The 18,273-nt window shown below is 35.8% G+C and overlaps 1 protein-coding gene across 9 annotated transcripts in view; it reads right to left on the minus strand.

Annotated features, from left to right (window-relative positions):
• macf1a (microtubule actin crosslinking factor 1a) overlaps window positions 1–17,660 on the minus strand; it is a 352,243-nt gene extending 334,583 nt beyond the window's left edge. For all 9 annotated transcript variants that reach the window (XM_087295922.2, XM_087295931.2, XM_087295932.2 and 6 more), the window contains exons 1-2: window positions 17,470–17,660; window positions 6,126–6,360 (exon numbers count right to left, since the gene is read on the minus strand). In XM_087295922.2, coding sequence (XP_087152048.2) covers window positions 6,126–6,348 — 223 coding nt within the window. In that variant the 5' untranslated portion in view covers window positions 6,349–6,360; window positions 17,470–17,660. The remainder of the gene's footprint in view (window positions 1–6,125; window positions 6,361–17,469) is intronic.
• Window positions 17,661–18,273: the final 613 nt, after the last annotated feature.

An 18,273-nucleotide genomic window follows, 5' to 3' on the forward strand; every position in this document is an offset into this window, starting at 1 on the left:
TAGGGTAATTAGGCAAGTTATTGTATACCGATGGTTTGTTCTGTATACTATCGAAAAAATATAGCTCAAAGGGGCTAATAATTTTAACCTTAAAATGGTTTTTAAAAACTGCTTTTATTCTAGCCAAAATAAAACTAAACAAAAGAAAAAAACATTATCAGACATACTGTGAAAATTTCTTTGCTCTTTTAAACATCATTTGGAAAAGGGGGGCTAATAATTCTGTAATTCTGATTTCAACTAATAATAGGAGAGGGGTAGGAGAGTCCATCTGCATGGAATGTACAAAATTATACTAAAAAAAATAATATATATAAATATATATATATATATATATATATATATATATATATATATATATATATATATATATATATATATATATATATATATATATATATATATATATATATATAATAAAGCAGAAAAGCACAGATGAAAACAATCTAACAAAGATAAAAAATATCAAATAAACAGCACTTTATGGTTTTAGTTGGAGTCTAACAGTAGGGGACAGTGGGAATGAAAGTACCATCTTTCATAAAAACCTCATTTTAAAAGAGAATGTTTTTAGCAGAAATATACTTTTGCTGTGGTTATTAACTCATAAGTGTGGTCAATAAAAATCTGTTGTTGTTTTTGTATCACTGTAGAACAACTCCAATATAACTTTTGACCCAGTAAGCAGGGAAGGAAAGTAACGCACGGGTCGGACAAAAGTAACAACACTTATTGCTAGATTTATTGGTTTAATCTTGTTTATTTAAAATACTGACTATGACCTTGTTAGTGTTCACTGCAAACATATTTTGTCCTTTATTTTTGCAAAGATATTAAACTGCATTTTCATTTTAAATATCACTTCCATCAAATGCTTCAAAAGCAATCCAAAATGTGTTATTGCAATAAATAACCTGTAGATTGATAATTACTGTGATACACGAAAAGAAAAACACGACCTGTGATAAGGAAAAACAAAACGCTACAATAATTTACATTCTGCACTTAAAAACTGAAATTCAGACCTAACCACGGGACACTGTGCTGTTATAGCCTGAAAAGCAAATGTTGTCAGGGCTTCGAGAAAATCGATTTGTTACTTATATCCACAATCTCCCCTACTGAGGTACAGAAATTCAATAATCTAATGTTAAGGCAAACTTTATAAATTCTTGTCTCTAAATTAATTAAATTCACTTGAAGACACTTGAGATCCTGCGATGTGATTTTGGAGATTCGCATACGGCGATATCAATGCTGAAATGATATATTGTGCAGCCCTAGTGAAAACTACTCAGCCTTTTTTACCCTGCAGTGTCTTTGCTTCTTTCATTAATTTATTTCAACTGACCTCCACATAACTACTCTGTCTTTTACCGAACTCAAATTGATATTCACACGATCTTTTAAAGTGTACCTCACTGTTTGTTTATCAGGCTTTGGCCCTTTTTTCAGTCTCCTCTCCTCTTGCTTCATAGCCATGGAAACTAATGGTGACTGGAAAAGCAAACAGGTAACCCATGGCAACAAGGGGATTGAAGGATTCATTCTGAGGCGCCCTTTGAGCTGCCTGAAAAACCAGTGATAATAACAGACTCAGGCAGATCCACAGACACCTCTGTATCGCCATACTAATAAATGTCTCACACCACAACTATGATGATCAAAATATTTCTAAAAAGATTAACAGAACACATCACAACTATATTGTTTAAGGCACAGAGGAATTATTACATTTATTCATACATTAATTCATTCATTCATTTTCCTTCGGCTTAGTTCCTTATTTATTAGGGGTACGATTCTGTATTCCGGCATATATTTCACGTAGCGGATGCCCTTCTAGCTACAACCCAGTACTGGGAAAGACTCATAAACTACGGCCAATTTACTTCATCCATTTCACCTAAAGCACAAGTCTTTGGATTGTGAGGGAAACCAGAGGAAACCCAAGCCAACACGGGGAGAACATGCAAACTCCACACAGAAATGCCTCCTGATCCAGCCTGGATTTGAATCAGCATCCTTCTTATTGCTGTAAGGTGACACTGCTAACTACTGGACCACCATGCCGCCCTTCCTTGGAATAACAGTTTATTTATGAATCACTTTAATAACGATTTTCCTTTCGGCTGATGAATCTTAAATCATAATCTCTTTAAATGATAAACTTAAAAAGCTTGAGCATCTAAAGCAAAGATGCCCAAACTAGGGCAAACACAATTGAAACAAAATGTTTTATTTAAATGTGGTAAATTAAACAGATTTTTAACTTACAGTGTCACTTTACGAATAGGGGACAAAGCAGAAGACATCAGCGTGCAAATCAAGGCAAAGTTCGTTAAAATATTATACACTTTCGAAAAATTAGAATGCATTAGTAAATACGGTTGAAGTAATTTTTTTATCTTTAATCAACATGAAATAATTTAGGCATATTAAAAGCTGTCATTTGTATTTTGGACTGATGAGTTATATTTCAGCTTCATCTGTGTCTCTCTATCACTGACTGCTGTTTATCTGATGTAACGCATGATGAGAAGCAGACATGCATATCGGAGCGGTGGGCAGGGAGAAGCAACTCATTTGCATTTAAAGCCACAGGTTACAAAAACAGCTACAATATACTCAAACAGCAAAATGGGCAAATTCTGGAGGCTATAATAAAATGATCTGATAAGTATTTTGAGCTGAAACTTTACAGACACATTCTGCAAACACCAAAGGCTTATCTTACATCCTGTAAAAGGGGTAAAAAAAAAAGGCACCCTGTAATGTCTATGTTTCAATGCCCTGTTGTGTCTATTTTTTGTCAAATTAGATTTTTTTCATTATTAAACAGCGATGAAGTAGTAAACTAGCATCACCAGACAGTCTTTCAGATGGAACCCCCAAGGGAAGCGGAAGAGAGGCAGTCCAAGAAACACCTGGCAAGGCAACCTCGAAGCAGACATCACAAGGATGGGTTACACCTGGGGACAAGTAGAAAGACTGGCCCAGGACACCTCTGGAGATCAACCTTTGGCAGCCCATACTTTGGAAAAGGTGGAGCGCATAAGTAAGTAAGAAAAGTAGCAAAGGTTTTGTGTGAATACAGATCAAAGTTATTAGCCTTTCTGTCATTTTTTAGCATTATTTTTAAAATATTTCTCAAGTGATGTTTAACAGAGCTAGGAATTTTTCACAGTATTTCCAATAATATTGTTTTCTTCTGGAGAAAGTATTTGTTTTATTTTAGCTAGAATAAAAGCAGTTTATTTTTTTCAAAACTATTTTAAGGTCAATATTATTAGCCCCCTTAAGCAATTCTTTTTCGATTGTCTTCTGAACAAACCATTGTTATAGTGACCTAATTGACCAAACTTGCCTACTTAACCTAACTAAACCTTTAAATTGCACTATAAGCTGAAAAATAATCCTGAAAATATTAAGTAAAATATTCTGTACTCTCATCATAGCAAAGATACAAGAAATTAGTTTTTAAAAATTATTATATTTATAAATGTGTTGAAACAAAATCTTCTCTCCGTTAAACAGAACTTGGGGGAAAACCTCAACTGTAATTAATAAAAAAAATATAGAAATGTCCTTTTCTTTAATAAAATATAAAAATTTCTAAAAGCACAAAAAATGCAGGCATCACAAAAAAACTGTATTTTTTTTTTTTACAAAGTAACAGAAAATTATGCAGAATATTAATTGTGTGATGAATTTCATGTATTTTAAGTTTTTAATTTCTGTATGTAAGCATTCATAATGCTCAGACAATTTGAGCCAGCATTCCCCTCTAACAACAAACAAGCTTCCCAGACTAGCTAATGTTGATGGAACAAACACAGATCACGTCTGACAGAGGCGAATCTGGAGGGACCCAAGCTCGACACATGCTCGTAAAAAAGTGAGGTTAGGGTTGGCAGGGAAAACTCTGTTAAGGCTGTAGCGTGACAGTCTGCACAGCATTCCAGATGTGCCTTGGATATCCGTACATCCGTTTCGCGAACTAAACAGTGACTAGTGTATTCTCACTATTTGTCTTATAAAATAATATTTTGCTTTTAGCCCGTATTCTCTTTCTGTTGAACAACTGTTTAGTTCAGCATTGGTTAGAGACTCAGAAGCAGTAATGAAGTCAGCAGGAAAAGCCATAGCAGTCAGTCAGCGTGTCTAAAAACAGTCTCAAACAGTTTGGCTCTCAACATTCTGCCTTTTTTTTCCTTCAGTCCAGCTCAATCACAGTTTATTTCACAGAACTTGATCCTTGTGCAGCTGAACACTAATGCGTATCAGAAAAGCACCACGTGTAAAACTTTCCAACTTCACACAGTTGCCAGATTGCTTCGTATCCAATCATGTGACGAGTCAGGACACAACAAAATGGACCATTTTCTCAACAGCTGGGAACTTCTGTAAATTTTTGTCAAATTCTGCTGTCCTGAATTGAAACTACTGGATGAATCAACTGTAAATGAAACCAAAAAACACAAGCAGTCTGCCATTGTATGATTCTACCATATTATTTATTTACGCACTCAGCCATATACTATTTATATAACTGTAAAAATATCCATAAATCAGCAGTTTTCAGTATTTTGTGATTCATGTTTTAATTTTATTTACGTCAAACTACAAAATTGTCAATAAAAATGACTTAGTTAAACTGTAGAGCTGAATATTCAACAGAAGTCAACAGAGCAGAGATCAACGTCCCATAATGCAATTCACAACCGTAAATAAACGGAAAACACTTGTGAATCACAAAATAAGGAAACTATTAATTAACAGATATTTTACACTTTATATTCATTTAAAATCAAGGAATTTTTTTCCTTTATTTTTTGTCCATACATTGTTAAGTATATGTTTTGGACTATTTTGATTTTATGTATTTAACACAATATTCTTTAAAAAAAACTTATTTTGTAATCATCTGAACAAATAAAAAACAGGTTTGAAATGAGGTAAGACTTATAAATTAAACTTAAAACAATAAAGCTAAATAATCTGCAGTGAGTAAGTCAAATAATCTTGTTCATGGTTTGAAACACATTTATTTTACTTTTCCCATTTGCAGATATTTTTAGCTTGTTTTAAGAAAAAAAACTCCCTTGTGACTTTTTTATTTCCAAAAACAAAACAGTATTTCTTTACTTGTCTAGAAAATGCGAATTATTTAGAAGTGGAAACAAGACCATAAGTAGAATTTGCTAGTATAAAAAATATCAAAACAACATAAACTTCACTTCATTGTCATCATTACCAGTGTTGGTAATTGTAACGCATTACAAGTAAATGCAGTTATGTAATAATATAATTTTTCTAAGTAACGATTAAAGTAACGCATAACTTTTAAAAGTTGAGTAATAATAGTTGAGTTACTTTTTAAAAAATGTAATGCAAGTTACTTTTTAGTGTAATTAATTAGCTTATACAAAATAAAAAGCTGAATTAAAATAGTCACCAATCCCACACTCAATGAGAGAATGCAGGAACAGACAGAAACCAAGAGGATAGAGCCTTACATTTCTATGATGGAAGTTTTCTCATTAATCTGAATGGAAAAAAGATAGGGAAAAGGAGATTGTCTCAATGGACAGTGATTTTACTTTACTAATACGAAGTGGCGGTTCTAGTTTAAGTGGCACCCTTGGCGAACCACCCCCATGGGTCCTACTTTGGGCATCTCTGCTATAAACTTTCATTAATCTGTATATATGACGTATAGCTTGAGCGTAAGGAAGTTATTTTTTGATGTGTTTTTCTTTAAGGTAAATGAAGGTGTAGGATATATGATGCTGTGTTAATTGCAGAGCTCCTTCATTTAAAACAGAAGAAGAAAAACCCTGTAATTCTGAAACAGATCAAACCTCAGCCAGGTCAGAAGAACTAACGCAAAAGTAACTCAAAAGTAGCGTATCGCATTACCTACCGAAAAATGTAACTAAGTAAAGTAAGTAGTTTCTTTTCAGGTAGTAACTCAATATTGTAATGCATTACTTTCTAAAGTGACTTTCCCCAACACTGATCATTACTACACATTACATAAACTTCAGCTATACCTCAAGATCAAAACAAATGTTAATAGGATTAAATACTGAAGCCCTTTTTTTTAAAACACACACTCTTACCTGCGACTCTGACGACTGCCCTCTCGGCGGGGTCCAGCACTGAGTCCTGACTCTTGCGTTTGCGCCTCTCGTGTTTGGATAGGTTCCATGGCAGAGTGTCCCCTTTGGGCCCGGCTGTGCTGTGGGCACAGGGTGACAGAGAGCCCCCGGACCTTTCACTGCGAAAGGAACGCTCGCTTACACACGAACGCTCGCTCAGGCTCTCCTCGTCCGAGGAAGACATCTCACCGGGGGGCTGGGAGGGTAAAACGGGAAACAGAAATAAGGTCAGGACGAAAACAGAAGCATGTAAGAGACTCCGTAATGTGGGTGTTTATAATTCATCACCCACAGGACGACATACTACTACGGTAAACCAGAGTAGGGCAACGGTACATTTGGAAAAAAAACAGACATTGAAATATTTAATTTATTCTGTGATGACAACACATGAGCAACTCCAACGTGGATGTGACATTTGCTGTAAAAACTTCAAACATAAATTCAAAGAGAAAGTCTATGATAACATTATATTGAAACATCTGTTTATATTTTCCAAAACAACTCACCGTAGAGTTGTGGGTTCAGAAAGATATCAGTCTGTAAAAATTTTTTAATATTTTAAATGAGGAAGATAAACATGCATTATGGATGTGACCAAAAAAGTGTGCGAGTTTGGAGTAATACAACATACTATGCAGAAATTCGGTGAACTAAACTACACAACCCAAGGACATAACGCTAATGAAAAGGAGTAGGCTCAGTATAGAACAAAAATTATTCATTTTATTTTATATTTTTGCATTTATTAGCAAAAAGCTTCTTTATGTATGTAACGCCTCTACGTTATGGAGGTGACAGATGTAAAACTTTAAAGTGTATGACTTTGGTAAATCAAATATAATTGTTCGAAAACTTTGACAGATGCAATTTTCAGTATTTGTACTGTAAAATGCAAGCATACACAAAAAACCTAGAAAGGGTTTCACTATTTTAGTGAAAACTTTATTTTTGTCATGATAAGATTTACATTTGCATGGAATAGCTCAGATATCATATCTGATTTTTTTGTTATTAGTGGATGCAGGACACTATAGTTTATTTATGTTAGTGAGTATTATAAAGTAAAATGTGACATATTACACCCAGAGATTCATCATACATAGGTACTGATAAAGATGCAGAGTCAGAAATGCAGAAATATTGAAGTTCATGTCTCATGATTTATTATCGTTGAGGCTACCCTGTAAAAAATCCAACTTACACATCGTTAACTCAGTTTAAATTTGTAAGTTAGGTGGACATATTTTTGAGCTCAGTTTACTCATAAAAATTAAACAGCATGTTTGGAAAAGTTTGCTCAATGAAAGTAAAAAATTGAGTTGAGGTGCCTTTCAATTTAGATTTCTTCATTTGAGCGTTTAGTAAAAAATAAAAAGTTGAGTACACTTAAAATTTTAAAGCAACTGGCTGCAAAGACATTTTGAGTTTATCAAGTTTCAGTGGTTGAAGTTGTGCCAAATTATTCTGTAATGTAAACTTGACATTAACCAGCCTTTTCAGTCAACTTAAAAAAATAATTTAGCACAACTTCAACCACTGAAACTTAATAGACTTTTTACAGTGTATATAAGGATGATGAACCAACAACACATTGATAATTGTCATAATAACAGTTGTCTGGTTTTTGTTGTTGTTGGTTGGTTGTAAATTATACTGTTCCTTTTAATTAAATCTTATCTGCATTATTAAGATGTTTTTTTTTTCTGACACAGATGATCAGCAAAGCATCATATATTATCACAATTTTATACAAAGTAAATTAACTGTGAAAAATCCTGAAAGTGTCTGAGGATTGTGTATATTGTGAAATGAAAGGGCTGGAAGGGCATCCGCTGTGTAAAACACATGCTGGATAAGTTGGCGATTCATTCCAATGTGGCGACCCCTGATGTATAAAGGGGCTAGGCCGAAGGAAAATTAATGAATAATCAATCTGTGTTGGGACAACATGAAGGAATTCTGTGGAACCCAGTATTTTTTAGTGTTATGAAGTGAATGTAGAGTAATAATATGCCCTTAAATCATTTGTAAACATTTCATAAATAAAAACAATAAACCCTTGTATAAAAACATATTGTGATTTTCTTGTGCTTCAAACACTCTTAAAATGCTTAGTCACAAGTCTTAATAACACATTCAAATGATAAACTTTCACTATGTTATGGTTAAACTTTGCAAAAAAAGTTTTATCTAAACTATTTTGTCTAATGCTGAAACTACATCGCGCGGCCCTTTACCAGAGTGCAAAATGTAGACACTATTGTAGTCTGCAATAAATGAAAGTAAAACAGATAAAAACCGATGCTTCAGGTAAACTCCGCTGACTCACTTCAGCAATGATGATGATGATGATAAGAAAAAGTGTCAGGAGGATCGAACTCTCTTTTCAGTTACAGTGCTATTAAAACAAGTCTTGATCAGTATTGGACATTGCATTCGGCTGGGCCAGACCTCTCTGATGTGCATTCCTCTGTGATCAGCTGGAAGAAATGGGGCCCTTGGGGGCTCGAGTGGGTTCCTGTCGATCACATTACTCCACAACAGCTGAACTCATCAATACAAGTGAGCTCAATGCAAACTGACTGGAGATGTTGTGGAGAGCTCCATTGAAAATTGTTTATGTTCTTTTAATAATCACTAAAACTCTTAATGTTTGGTCAATGGGAAATAAAGGTGTTTAAGATGATGTAAAAAACATGAAATCCATTAAATTTCTAGTAATAAAGGACTTTTTTAAATGATTTTATGGTTTAACTTTAAGTTACAGTTGTCGCTATTATCAAACCATTAACTATGAGTACAACTTAAGAAAAGACTTAGATTTTGTAACTTATTAATTGTTATTGAGGTATCAGAATTATTAAGGTAGTAGTTAGGTTTAGGTATTGGTTCGGATTAGGGATGTAGAATAAAATCAGGCAAAACGTGTACTTTATAAGTAATAATAAGCAGCCAATATTTTAATAACATCCTAAATATCCTAATACACCACTAGTTAATAGTAAGAATTGGTACTTAAACTAAATTGTTACTAAAGTGTGACTTTTTTGTTAACTTTTTTTTTGCTTTATTGTTTCTGGAAATGTGGTTTGACCATGCAGGGGGCAGTTGTCAGGGGAGACAACTAGGAATGTTGTCCCAGGCTGTGATCAGTGTTTTTTCAATGGTATAGAGTATGAATTGAGCAGAGGGGTTAGGGGACTTATACACACACCCACACACACAGGGAGAGAGAAAATCCTCCTAGGAAGCAATCTATGGGTAACCATAAACATATAAAAAAGCATTTTTGTTTTTTTTTATGTCTGGTTAGCAGGTGCACAGGAGATTTCAGGCAACTAAAGATAGATGTCAAGAATGCAACCCATTTTGAAAACGTACCCTTTTATACATTTCTCTTGAGTGCTTAATACGTCCCAGGAGATATGTTTTTTGCGTTTTTTGTTTTCGCAAATCCACGAGAGGCCACAGCGTATGTTTTTTCTCATCTCAAATTTCTATCGTGATTGCCATTCGTGCATGCTGTTCTCATGTAAATCCACCAGAGGCCGCTGTCGACTGATTGTCAACTGACTAACTGACCGATCAACTGACCCAACCTCTTCCTTCCAACAACCCAACCAATAGTGTTTTAAAAAGCACAGATTGACCCGCTCAAAACTGTCACATTATCATGACAGTTTTACAAATACAGTCATTTTTATTAGTTTATATACAATATTATGTTGACATGATTTTTCTATATTATCTTTAAATATTCCTTGCAAAAACAAAAGTAAGCGGTACTGGTTTTCATTCATATGTATGCAATTATATTATTTTATTCAATATACAGATTTTTTTTTTAAATTATGTTCTATTTTTACAAAATTAGACAAATAATAAAATATTTTCTATTCATTAAATGGAGCATTGCATCCATTTATCTGTATTAGTTTTTTGCTTTAGAACACATTTTAACTCTACTTTAGGGATGACAACAAATAAAAATTTAATTGAAAGGGTGGTCGACTAAGATATTATATTTTAAACGTTAGTTCATATGTAATGTAGATATGTGTCTGTCTGATTCAGGCTCAAACTGATACACCTAACAGTTACACTGACTGACAGTATTTACACAACGACAAATCACGTGTTAGTTAGAGGTGTTTGCTTCCTGGTGACCTGGAGCCAATTAACAAATCACACAGCACATCATGTTAGCTGACCAATCAGAGCCTCTTGAGGGCAGGCTTTCAGAAAAACTAGAAAATATCGTTTTCATGTCAGCTGAGTAGCTGTATATAATCAAAGTAAGATAGATGAAAAAATGACATGATGTTTTACAAATGAAACATGAGCACACATTGCTTTGCACCCCATAAACACAACTAATCCTTAAATATACACTCTGGACCATCCCTTTAAAAAGTCACTAAAGTATTGGTTTAGTACATTCAGCAATTTGATTGTGGATAAACTATGTTTATTCACGTTGCAAGTGAACCTTCATTTATTTAGACTTAGTTTTCCTATACGACTATATTATTATTTGCATTTTTTTTCAATTACTTTAATTTTCCCTGTCCACTGAAATGCCCATTTCTTGAATCACAATAAGCGGTAACCTCCCACTCTCCCTCAGGAAGCCAATACAGAAGTAACTAAAACTGCAATTCATCGACTCGCCTTTGGGGGCTGACTCCACAAACTCCAGATATTCACTGACTGCAATGCTAAAGTGGCCAATTTTACAGCTGATAAAAACATGTTTAAAGCCTGGTACAAAAGATGGTTTCGGTGCATATAGCTAATACTACCCTTCATGACAACTGTGAGGGGGTGAATTTTTTTATAACTCATCCGTTTCCTTTTTATTAAGTTATTTTAAGTCTGTATAATTAAAGGCGTGGCCACTTAAGTGACAGCTAGGTCTCGCTGGTTGTGGTCATGTCACCTCAGCTAATTCCGGCTGATAAGCCACTGAACTCGGCATATACATCGTATTTTTCTTTTATATGGCTTTACACAGTCAGTTGCCTTTTGGAATTATTTCAGACAATTATCAGATGATATGGCATGCTGTGTGCACTTAATTGTGCTCACAAACCATTCATCTGGCCCCCATTTCCCAGGTAAGTGAAATTACATAGTTATATATCATATCTATAAATGTATTTGTTTTATTTATAAATTTGTTTAGACCTGTAATGCACTCCAGAATCTGACAGATTGATTAGCTGTAGGCTATAGAACACTCATCTGAATTGTTGTCATACACTTTTATGCCTGGATTTCATAAATAAAAGTGTTTGGAAGTAATTCACGTTTTCCTCCTGTAGAAAAACATCATAAGAACAATGTTTAGTGGCTCAATGTATTACAAAAGTCTTTTTAAAAGTCTAAACAATTTATTGATTTAGCATATAACCAAGCCCATGTGGTCAGAACACAAACGAGTCGCAGGTAATGAAGTATTAAGCATTTCTCTCAAAGAAAAGCTGTCTAAGCAAAATGCTAGCAGGCATTTGTAGCTCCAACGACGATCCGCCTCTTTGCCTTTATTTGGTGAGTGTGATGATGCTCGAACAAAATAGCGACGGTTGGCCACTCCTACTTGTTGTTTCATTTGTTATCTTCAGAAACCTATGGGTGATGTCACGGATACTACGTGCATATCTTTACAGTTGAGAACCATTGATTTATCTGAACAAATCTGACCAGGAAACATGTCCTACACCAGAAACAGACATTTGATCTGAATAATATTGTCTAGCATGTGTATTGAGAATCAGTTTCTGTTGCTGAAGCAGCAGAACGTAGTACTCGCAACCCCAGGGAAATAGGTTCAATTTCCAAGAAATACTTATATAGGTTACAAAAATGCAATGCACAAATAAAAACAGGTCTCTGTGAAGTATGTCTTGGAAATCCTTTCTATATATATCATGAAGTGTAAATATTCCCTCTATATAACTGGATATGCTAAGCTCTGTATTTACTGCGACTAAAAGCAGAACTAAGTTCACCAGAAACCATGTTGCTGAAGCTAGATTTCTTTGCCATCCCGCTGCTGCCTGACAGCATGGTTGTTCAGTGGCAGCCAACAGATATAAATAGAGGCAATGCTGTATTCAAAACCTTGCTATGTCATTATGCCTGCATGTGAAGGGAAGCGAGGAAAACACTGCTGAATTTTGTTTCATTATTTCATCTCTCATTTCTTTCCCACTCCACACTAAGTTGAATGCACCGACACAGAACTGTTGTGTTGATTTAAAGTCTCTCTGCAACTGGCTCTGCATTTGCACAAATGTTCGGCTTCCGACAACATCCCAGAACAGCCTCAATATTGCGCCACCGCTCCGAGAAATGATTCGTTTGTGAAACAGAGGCTGGTGGCATTTGTTCTCTCGCTGGTGTTTATACAATGTGTGCAAAGATATGCTCACGTGTGCATTCACCCATGAGGACTGAAGCATCTGCTATGAGTAACACTGACACATCACTATAGACACACTCACTCAATAACGACACTTGCTGGGAAAAGCTATGGAGGAGGGGATTTTATCATAGCCATGAATAATGGCTTTGCATTATTCAGAATGCTGTGGGCAGCTAGGTATTAGCTCTTATGGAAAATCTGACATTTAATCTGGACGTAATATCATGCGGTCAATCCTTCTGTGTGGTTTTGAGTATCAATTTATGCCTTTCGTTCTATATTAGAAGCATTAGTTTTGCTTTTGGATCCATATTATACATTATACTGTAAGTGGCAGTGGTGTAAAGTAACAAATTACAAATACTCAAACTCAAACAAATACTTTTTTTTAGGAATTGTAAATTACTGTAGTTTTATAAATGTGTACTTTTACTTTCCTCTTGAGTACATTTTTAGTGCAGTATCTGTACTTTTACTCCACTACTTTCCTTCAATGTGCTGACACTTCTTGTCTATGGGGATTAGAAAAATCAGTCCTGTGATTCCTGTCCAATCAAATCGCACATAGAAGGTAAATCACATTATACTGAACTACCTCAAGACATGGGCGATTTATAATTTCAGCAAACTGTTTGAAAGCAAGTGTCCAAAAAAAGATGTCGAAAATCTTTACAGGCAATGACCCAGAGACTGTTTAGATGCATGTCACTGATGAGAAGATGACAAATGTTTACTGTATGATGACCGAAATGGCCTTAAACACCTAGCAGGCACAAAATGTCAACATGACATCAGATTGACGTTGTACCCCAACACCGTGGGGAAATGAAAATCAGGTTGACGTCAGAACCCAACATCAGGCCGACATCAATGTCCAACGTCCAACCTAAAATCAACATGATGTTACAGTTTGATGTTGTGTGGACGTTACCACTATGACGTCTATCAGACATTGGATTTTGGTAGCTATACTTAACAAATAATGTCAAAATGATGTTGGCTTAAGTAGTTGGCTCGACGTTGGATTTTGGTCGCTTTCTATTAACAACCTAAAATCAACCTAAAATCAACCAAATATCAACGTCATTTGATATTGTTATTAGACATCAAAATAATGTTGCCCTTAAACACTGGCTAGACATTGAATTTTGGCCACCTGACATCACAACCTAAATCTAACCTAATATTAACATCTTATGACGTTGTGTGCCTGCTGGGCAATAACTAAACGCACTACAGAATGTTACATTTACACACATCCAGAAATTACATGTAAATGCATCAGCTTTTGGCAACGTAGTGGCGCAGTGGGTAGCACTTTCACCTCACAGCAAGAAGGTCGCTGGGCCGAGCCTCGGCTCAGTTGGCGTTTCTGTGTGGAGTTTGCATGTTCTCCCTGCGTTCGCGTGGGTTTCCTCCGGGTGCTCCGGTTTCCCCCACAGTCCAAAGACATGCGGTACAGGTGAATTGGGTAAGCTAAATTGTGTGTGTGTGAATGTGTGTGTGGATGTTTCCCAGAGATGGGTTGCGGCTGGAAGGGCATCTGCTGCGTAAAAAACTTGCTGGATAAGTTGGCGGTTCATTCTGCTGTGGCGACCCCAGATTAATAAAGGGACTAAGCCGACAAGAAAATGAATGAATGCATCAGCTTTTTTTACAGCGTAATACTCACTACTCTTGAGTATTTTTGAAAGCTCTACTTTTTACTCTTACTTTGAGTAACATTTACAACAGATACTTTTACTCTACTTGCACTACATTTTAGGTAAGTAATGACACTTACTACTATTACTTAAGAATGATTTTTCAGTACTCTTTCCACCTCTGGTAAGTGGCGACCAACCAACATCAAAAATCATTGAGACTAATGTGAATTTATTAATTAATAATTAAATATAATTAAAATATATTCCAAATAAATCATTTTTATTGATGTATTAAAAATGTAAAAAACTGTTTTTCCGTTTCTTTTTATGACAATGTTGTCAAAATAGGTTTTCATGAAACCTCAGTGAAACTCATTCATTTATTTTCTTGTTGGCTTAGTCCCTTTATTTTTTGGGGTCGCCACAGCGGAATGAACCGCCAATTTATCCAGCAAGTTTTTACACAGCGGATGCCCTTCCAGCCACAACCCATCTCTGGGAAACATACACACACACACAACGGACAATTTAGCCTACCCAATTCACCTGTACCGCATGTCTTTGGACTGTGGGGGAAAACGGAGCATCCGGAGAAAACCCACGCGAAGGCAGGGAGAACATGCAAACTCCACACAGAAACGCCAACTGAGCCGAGGTTCAAACCAGCAACCCAGCGACCTTCTTGCTGTGAGGCGACAGCACTACCTACTGCGCCACTGCCTCACCCTGACACCTCAGTGTAACTCAATATTTTGTATTTGTCAGATCTCATGTTTTTATGTATGCAAAGGATCTGATTTATGGGGTGAAATTACAAAAACAGGAATTTTTAGTAATTTTCAGAAATCATGTTTTTACATTGAGCATTGTAAAATACAACTAACTAATATAAAAAACTGGTTATCTATTTTTGCGAATGAACTCTTCAATTATCAAGTGTTCACATATGCGTTATAGAACATATAATATGCATGGACGTTACGTCATCACTCTTGTTCTAATTAAAAACAGTGTTGCTCAAGCCTTCTGTGTTTATTATTGCTATCCTACCCATGATTATATGGCTAGCTGCATTTTGTCATTTTTATTGGTCAACAGTTGTAAACCAAAAAATCATTCATAAGTTAATTGTTTTGATATTGTACTTGAAACATATTTCAAATGTATTCATAAACTTGTCTGCGCCAGTAGCCTAGTGATTAAGTGCACCAACATATAGCACTATGGTGCCCACGGCAACCTGAGTTCGATTCCCAGCCTTTGCCGACCCTTCCTCTCTCTCTGCTCCCAATACTTACCTGTCTGTAACCTTCACTGTCCTTTCCAAATTAAAGCTGAAAAACCCAAAAAGTAATTGTTAAAAAACTCAATGTTTCACTTGGTCTGATGCTCCTTACTAACCTTGCTTCTTTTGCCTCTGAAATGCTTTGATCATTCTGACTCTTGACTGCTTGGCCCCTTGATTGCTGCTTGCAGCAATATTTTTTTGTTTAGGTTCATTTTTTTGTCACTGTCCACAAAAACAACTTGTGGCCCATTTTCAGGTCATGAACAAGCAGTTGGAAACCACTGAATATTTGTAAAAATCTGACCTGGAAACCGTAGACAGGCAAATGTACAAACCTTAACCTTGTTAGCAAGAATAAAATGTATGTACAGCCTGTATTAGGGAAATCACAAGACAGCCTGCAATCACGGACCCTATTTGTCCTCATTTTTGAGGTTTTGCATGTTTGCCAAAGGGCGGTAGCTTCAATAAGCCTCATTTGATCAGATCAAGGATGGATTACAAATCAGGCCAATGGGGCCAGTGCCCGAGGCCTCGAACTGTCATGAACCTCAAGATATTAAACTGACGTAGATACATACGAACAACGCTTGAATAACTAGAGATGTAATTTAATACAATAGTACAATAATCATTTGCAGCTTAGACGTTGTATTTGGGAATTTAACATTTATTTGGTGTTATCACAAAAAATAATGACTCTGCTCACTTCATTAAATATAGGCTGTTTTTGTAAAAGAGGTGATGTCTAAACGGAAATGAGCAGGATGGCTACACTCACGCAGCAGGTCAACATTGCATATGTGCATCTCTACGGGAGCACAATGTAGAAAACCATCTGTGGATGCTGATAGATATCTGTAGATGCTTTACACTCCTTTTTAACTAAACATTTTGGATCAGCAATTCTTAAATAGGCTTATTAAAACGCCACACCACTTTTGCTAGTTTCTCTCATGCTATGATGAATGAGTATTCATTTATGAAAGAAAAGACATGTGCGTACAATATCTTCATTTATTTGTCTAGGAACGCCCCTTCTTTTAACACGTACCGCTGCATAGTGATGGAAAATCCGACTCATTTAACGAATCGGTTCTTTTGAACAAATTGTTTCAATGAATCGAATTTAGCCGTGCATTTACATCACGACTAATTTCGAGTTATTTGTTGTTTTTACCTCAAAAATTACCTCTAAATGTAATGTTTTACATGTACAACACTGACGGTAGTAATTTTAGTTTACATAGGCCACGTTGGGATTTTTATTAGGCCTAGCCTAATCCACTATAAACATAAACATTTTGTGCTTTAGCCCATTACATCTGTGGAAAAAGTCAATAACCCTGTTTCCATACTTTTTATTTGTATCATTATCAATTAGTTGTCATTTTTGACATTTATGAACTGTTCTGGGTGGATTCCCTATTTCGAGAACGAACTGTTCGGTCAAGTTTAATGGGCTGAACTCAACAGAGCCTCTTAAAAGATTCGACTCTAAGGAACGATTCGTTCACACATCAAACATCATTGAAAGACCGTGTAATGTGGCGGAAACCGAGTAGAGTGACCACAGAGATGTGCAGAGTCTCTTTGTCCAAACACACTGAATAACGAGCTGCCTGTAAGGACAAATTCATTAAGACGTGAAATGAATAAATCATTATATTAATCTGTAATAAATTAAGTTGAGAAATTAACACCTCGCGGTTCGCTCTCTGTAGAGAAAAGCACTTCCGATGCCCGGTGATTAAATGGAAATGAGGATGCTTGTAGGGAATCTAGCTTTTTACGTGGTATTTCAGCGCTTTGTAACCAAACGCGAACATTCTAACACAAAGCTAGAAAAATGGTGACACCCGCGAAAAAAAACGACAATTTTCAGACACTACACCCCGTTGCTGTCGGACAGAATAATAACGGACATTTGGTCCATCTTACCGTATAACGGCAGTGCCCGTTACCGCGCGCTGGGTGACAGAGGCGGGGATGCGCTGGCTCCCAATCCTGACAAACACGCGTCTCAGCCGGCCAGAGAAACACTGACACTCGGTTCGTTTCCACCGACCCGGTAGACGGAGGAGCAGTATGGAGACTGTGATTCGGTAATGGCTGTCTATTCCCCTCCTTTCATATCCCTCCTTCTCTCCCGCTCTCTCTTTCTCCAGCCCCCTCCTCCTCCTCTTCCTCACTCTCTCCTTTCTCCTCCAGCTTTAGCCCATCCCTCTTTAATGATGATGATGAGGATTTTAATAATCTTTCATTAGGAGCATTATGTACAAACAATCATAAGACCAATCAAATTCAATCAAAATTCCAACATATTAAATCAAATAATCTCATTTCAGTGTGAAATGCAATATAGGTAAAGGTCGCTTTAATTGCTTGCAAATCATGTTAAAATTATCTTATCTCAATTCCAAGACCATCATATAAGGATTATTCACCTTAAAATTAACATTTGCTGATAATTTACTCACCCAGGCCATCCAAAATGGTAACTTTTGGTCTTCAGTTCCTTAAGGGTAGCCTCATAGAAGACTTTAAAAATGTGTTATAATTATTATTAATTATAGTTTTTAAATCCTCTGTTAAACATAAAAGAAGATATTGTGTTATGCAAGTCAGCAACCTGTAAGCATTGACATCAATAAGGAAAAACAAATACTATTGAAGTCAGTGGTTACAGGTTTCCAGCATTCTTCAATACACAACATTCTTCTAACACTCTTCTTCTGTGTTCTA

The sequence above is a fragment of the Danio rerio genome, chromosome 19, assembly GCF_052040795.2.
Source record: "Danio rerio strain M-AB ecotype USA chromosome 19, GRCz13ab, whole genome shotgun sequence".
NCBI classification, from domain to species: domain Eukaryota; kingdom Metazoa; phylum Chordata; class Actinopteri; order Cypriniformes; family Danionidae; genus Danio; species Danio rerio.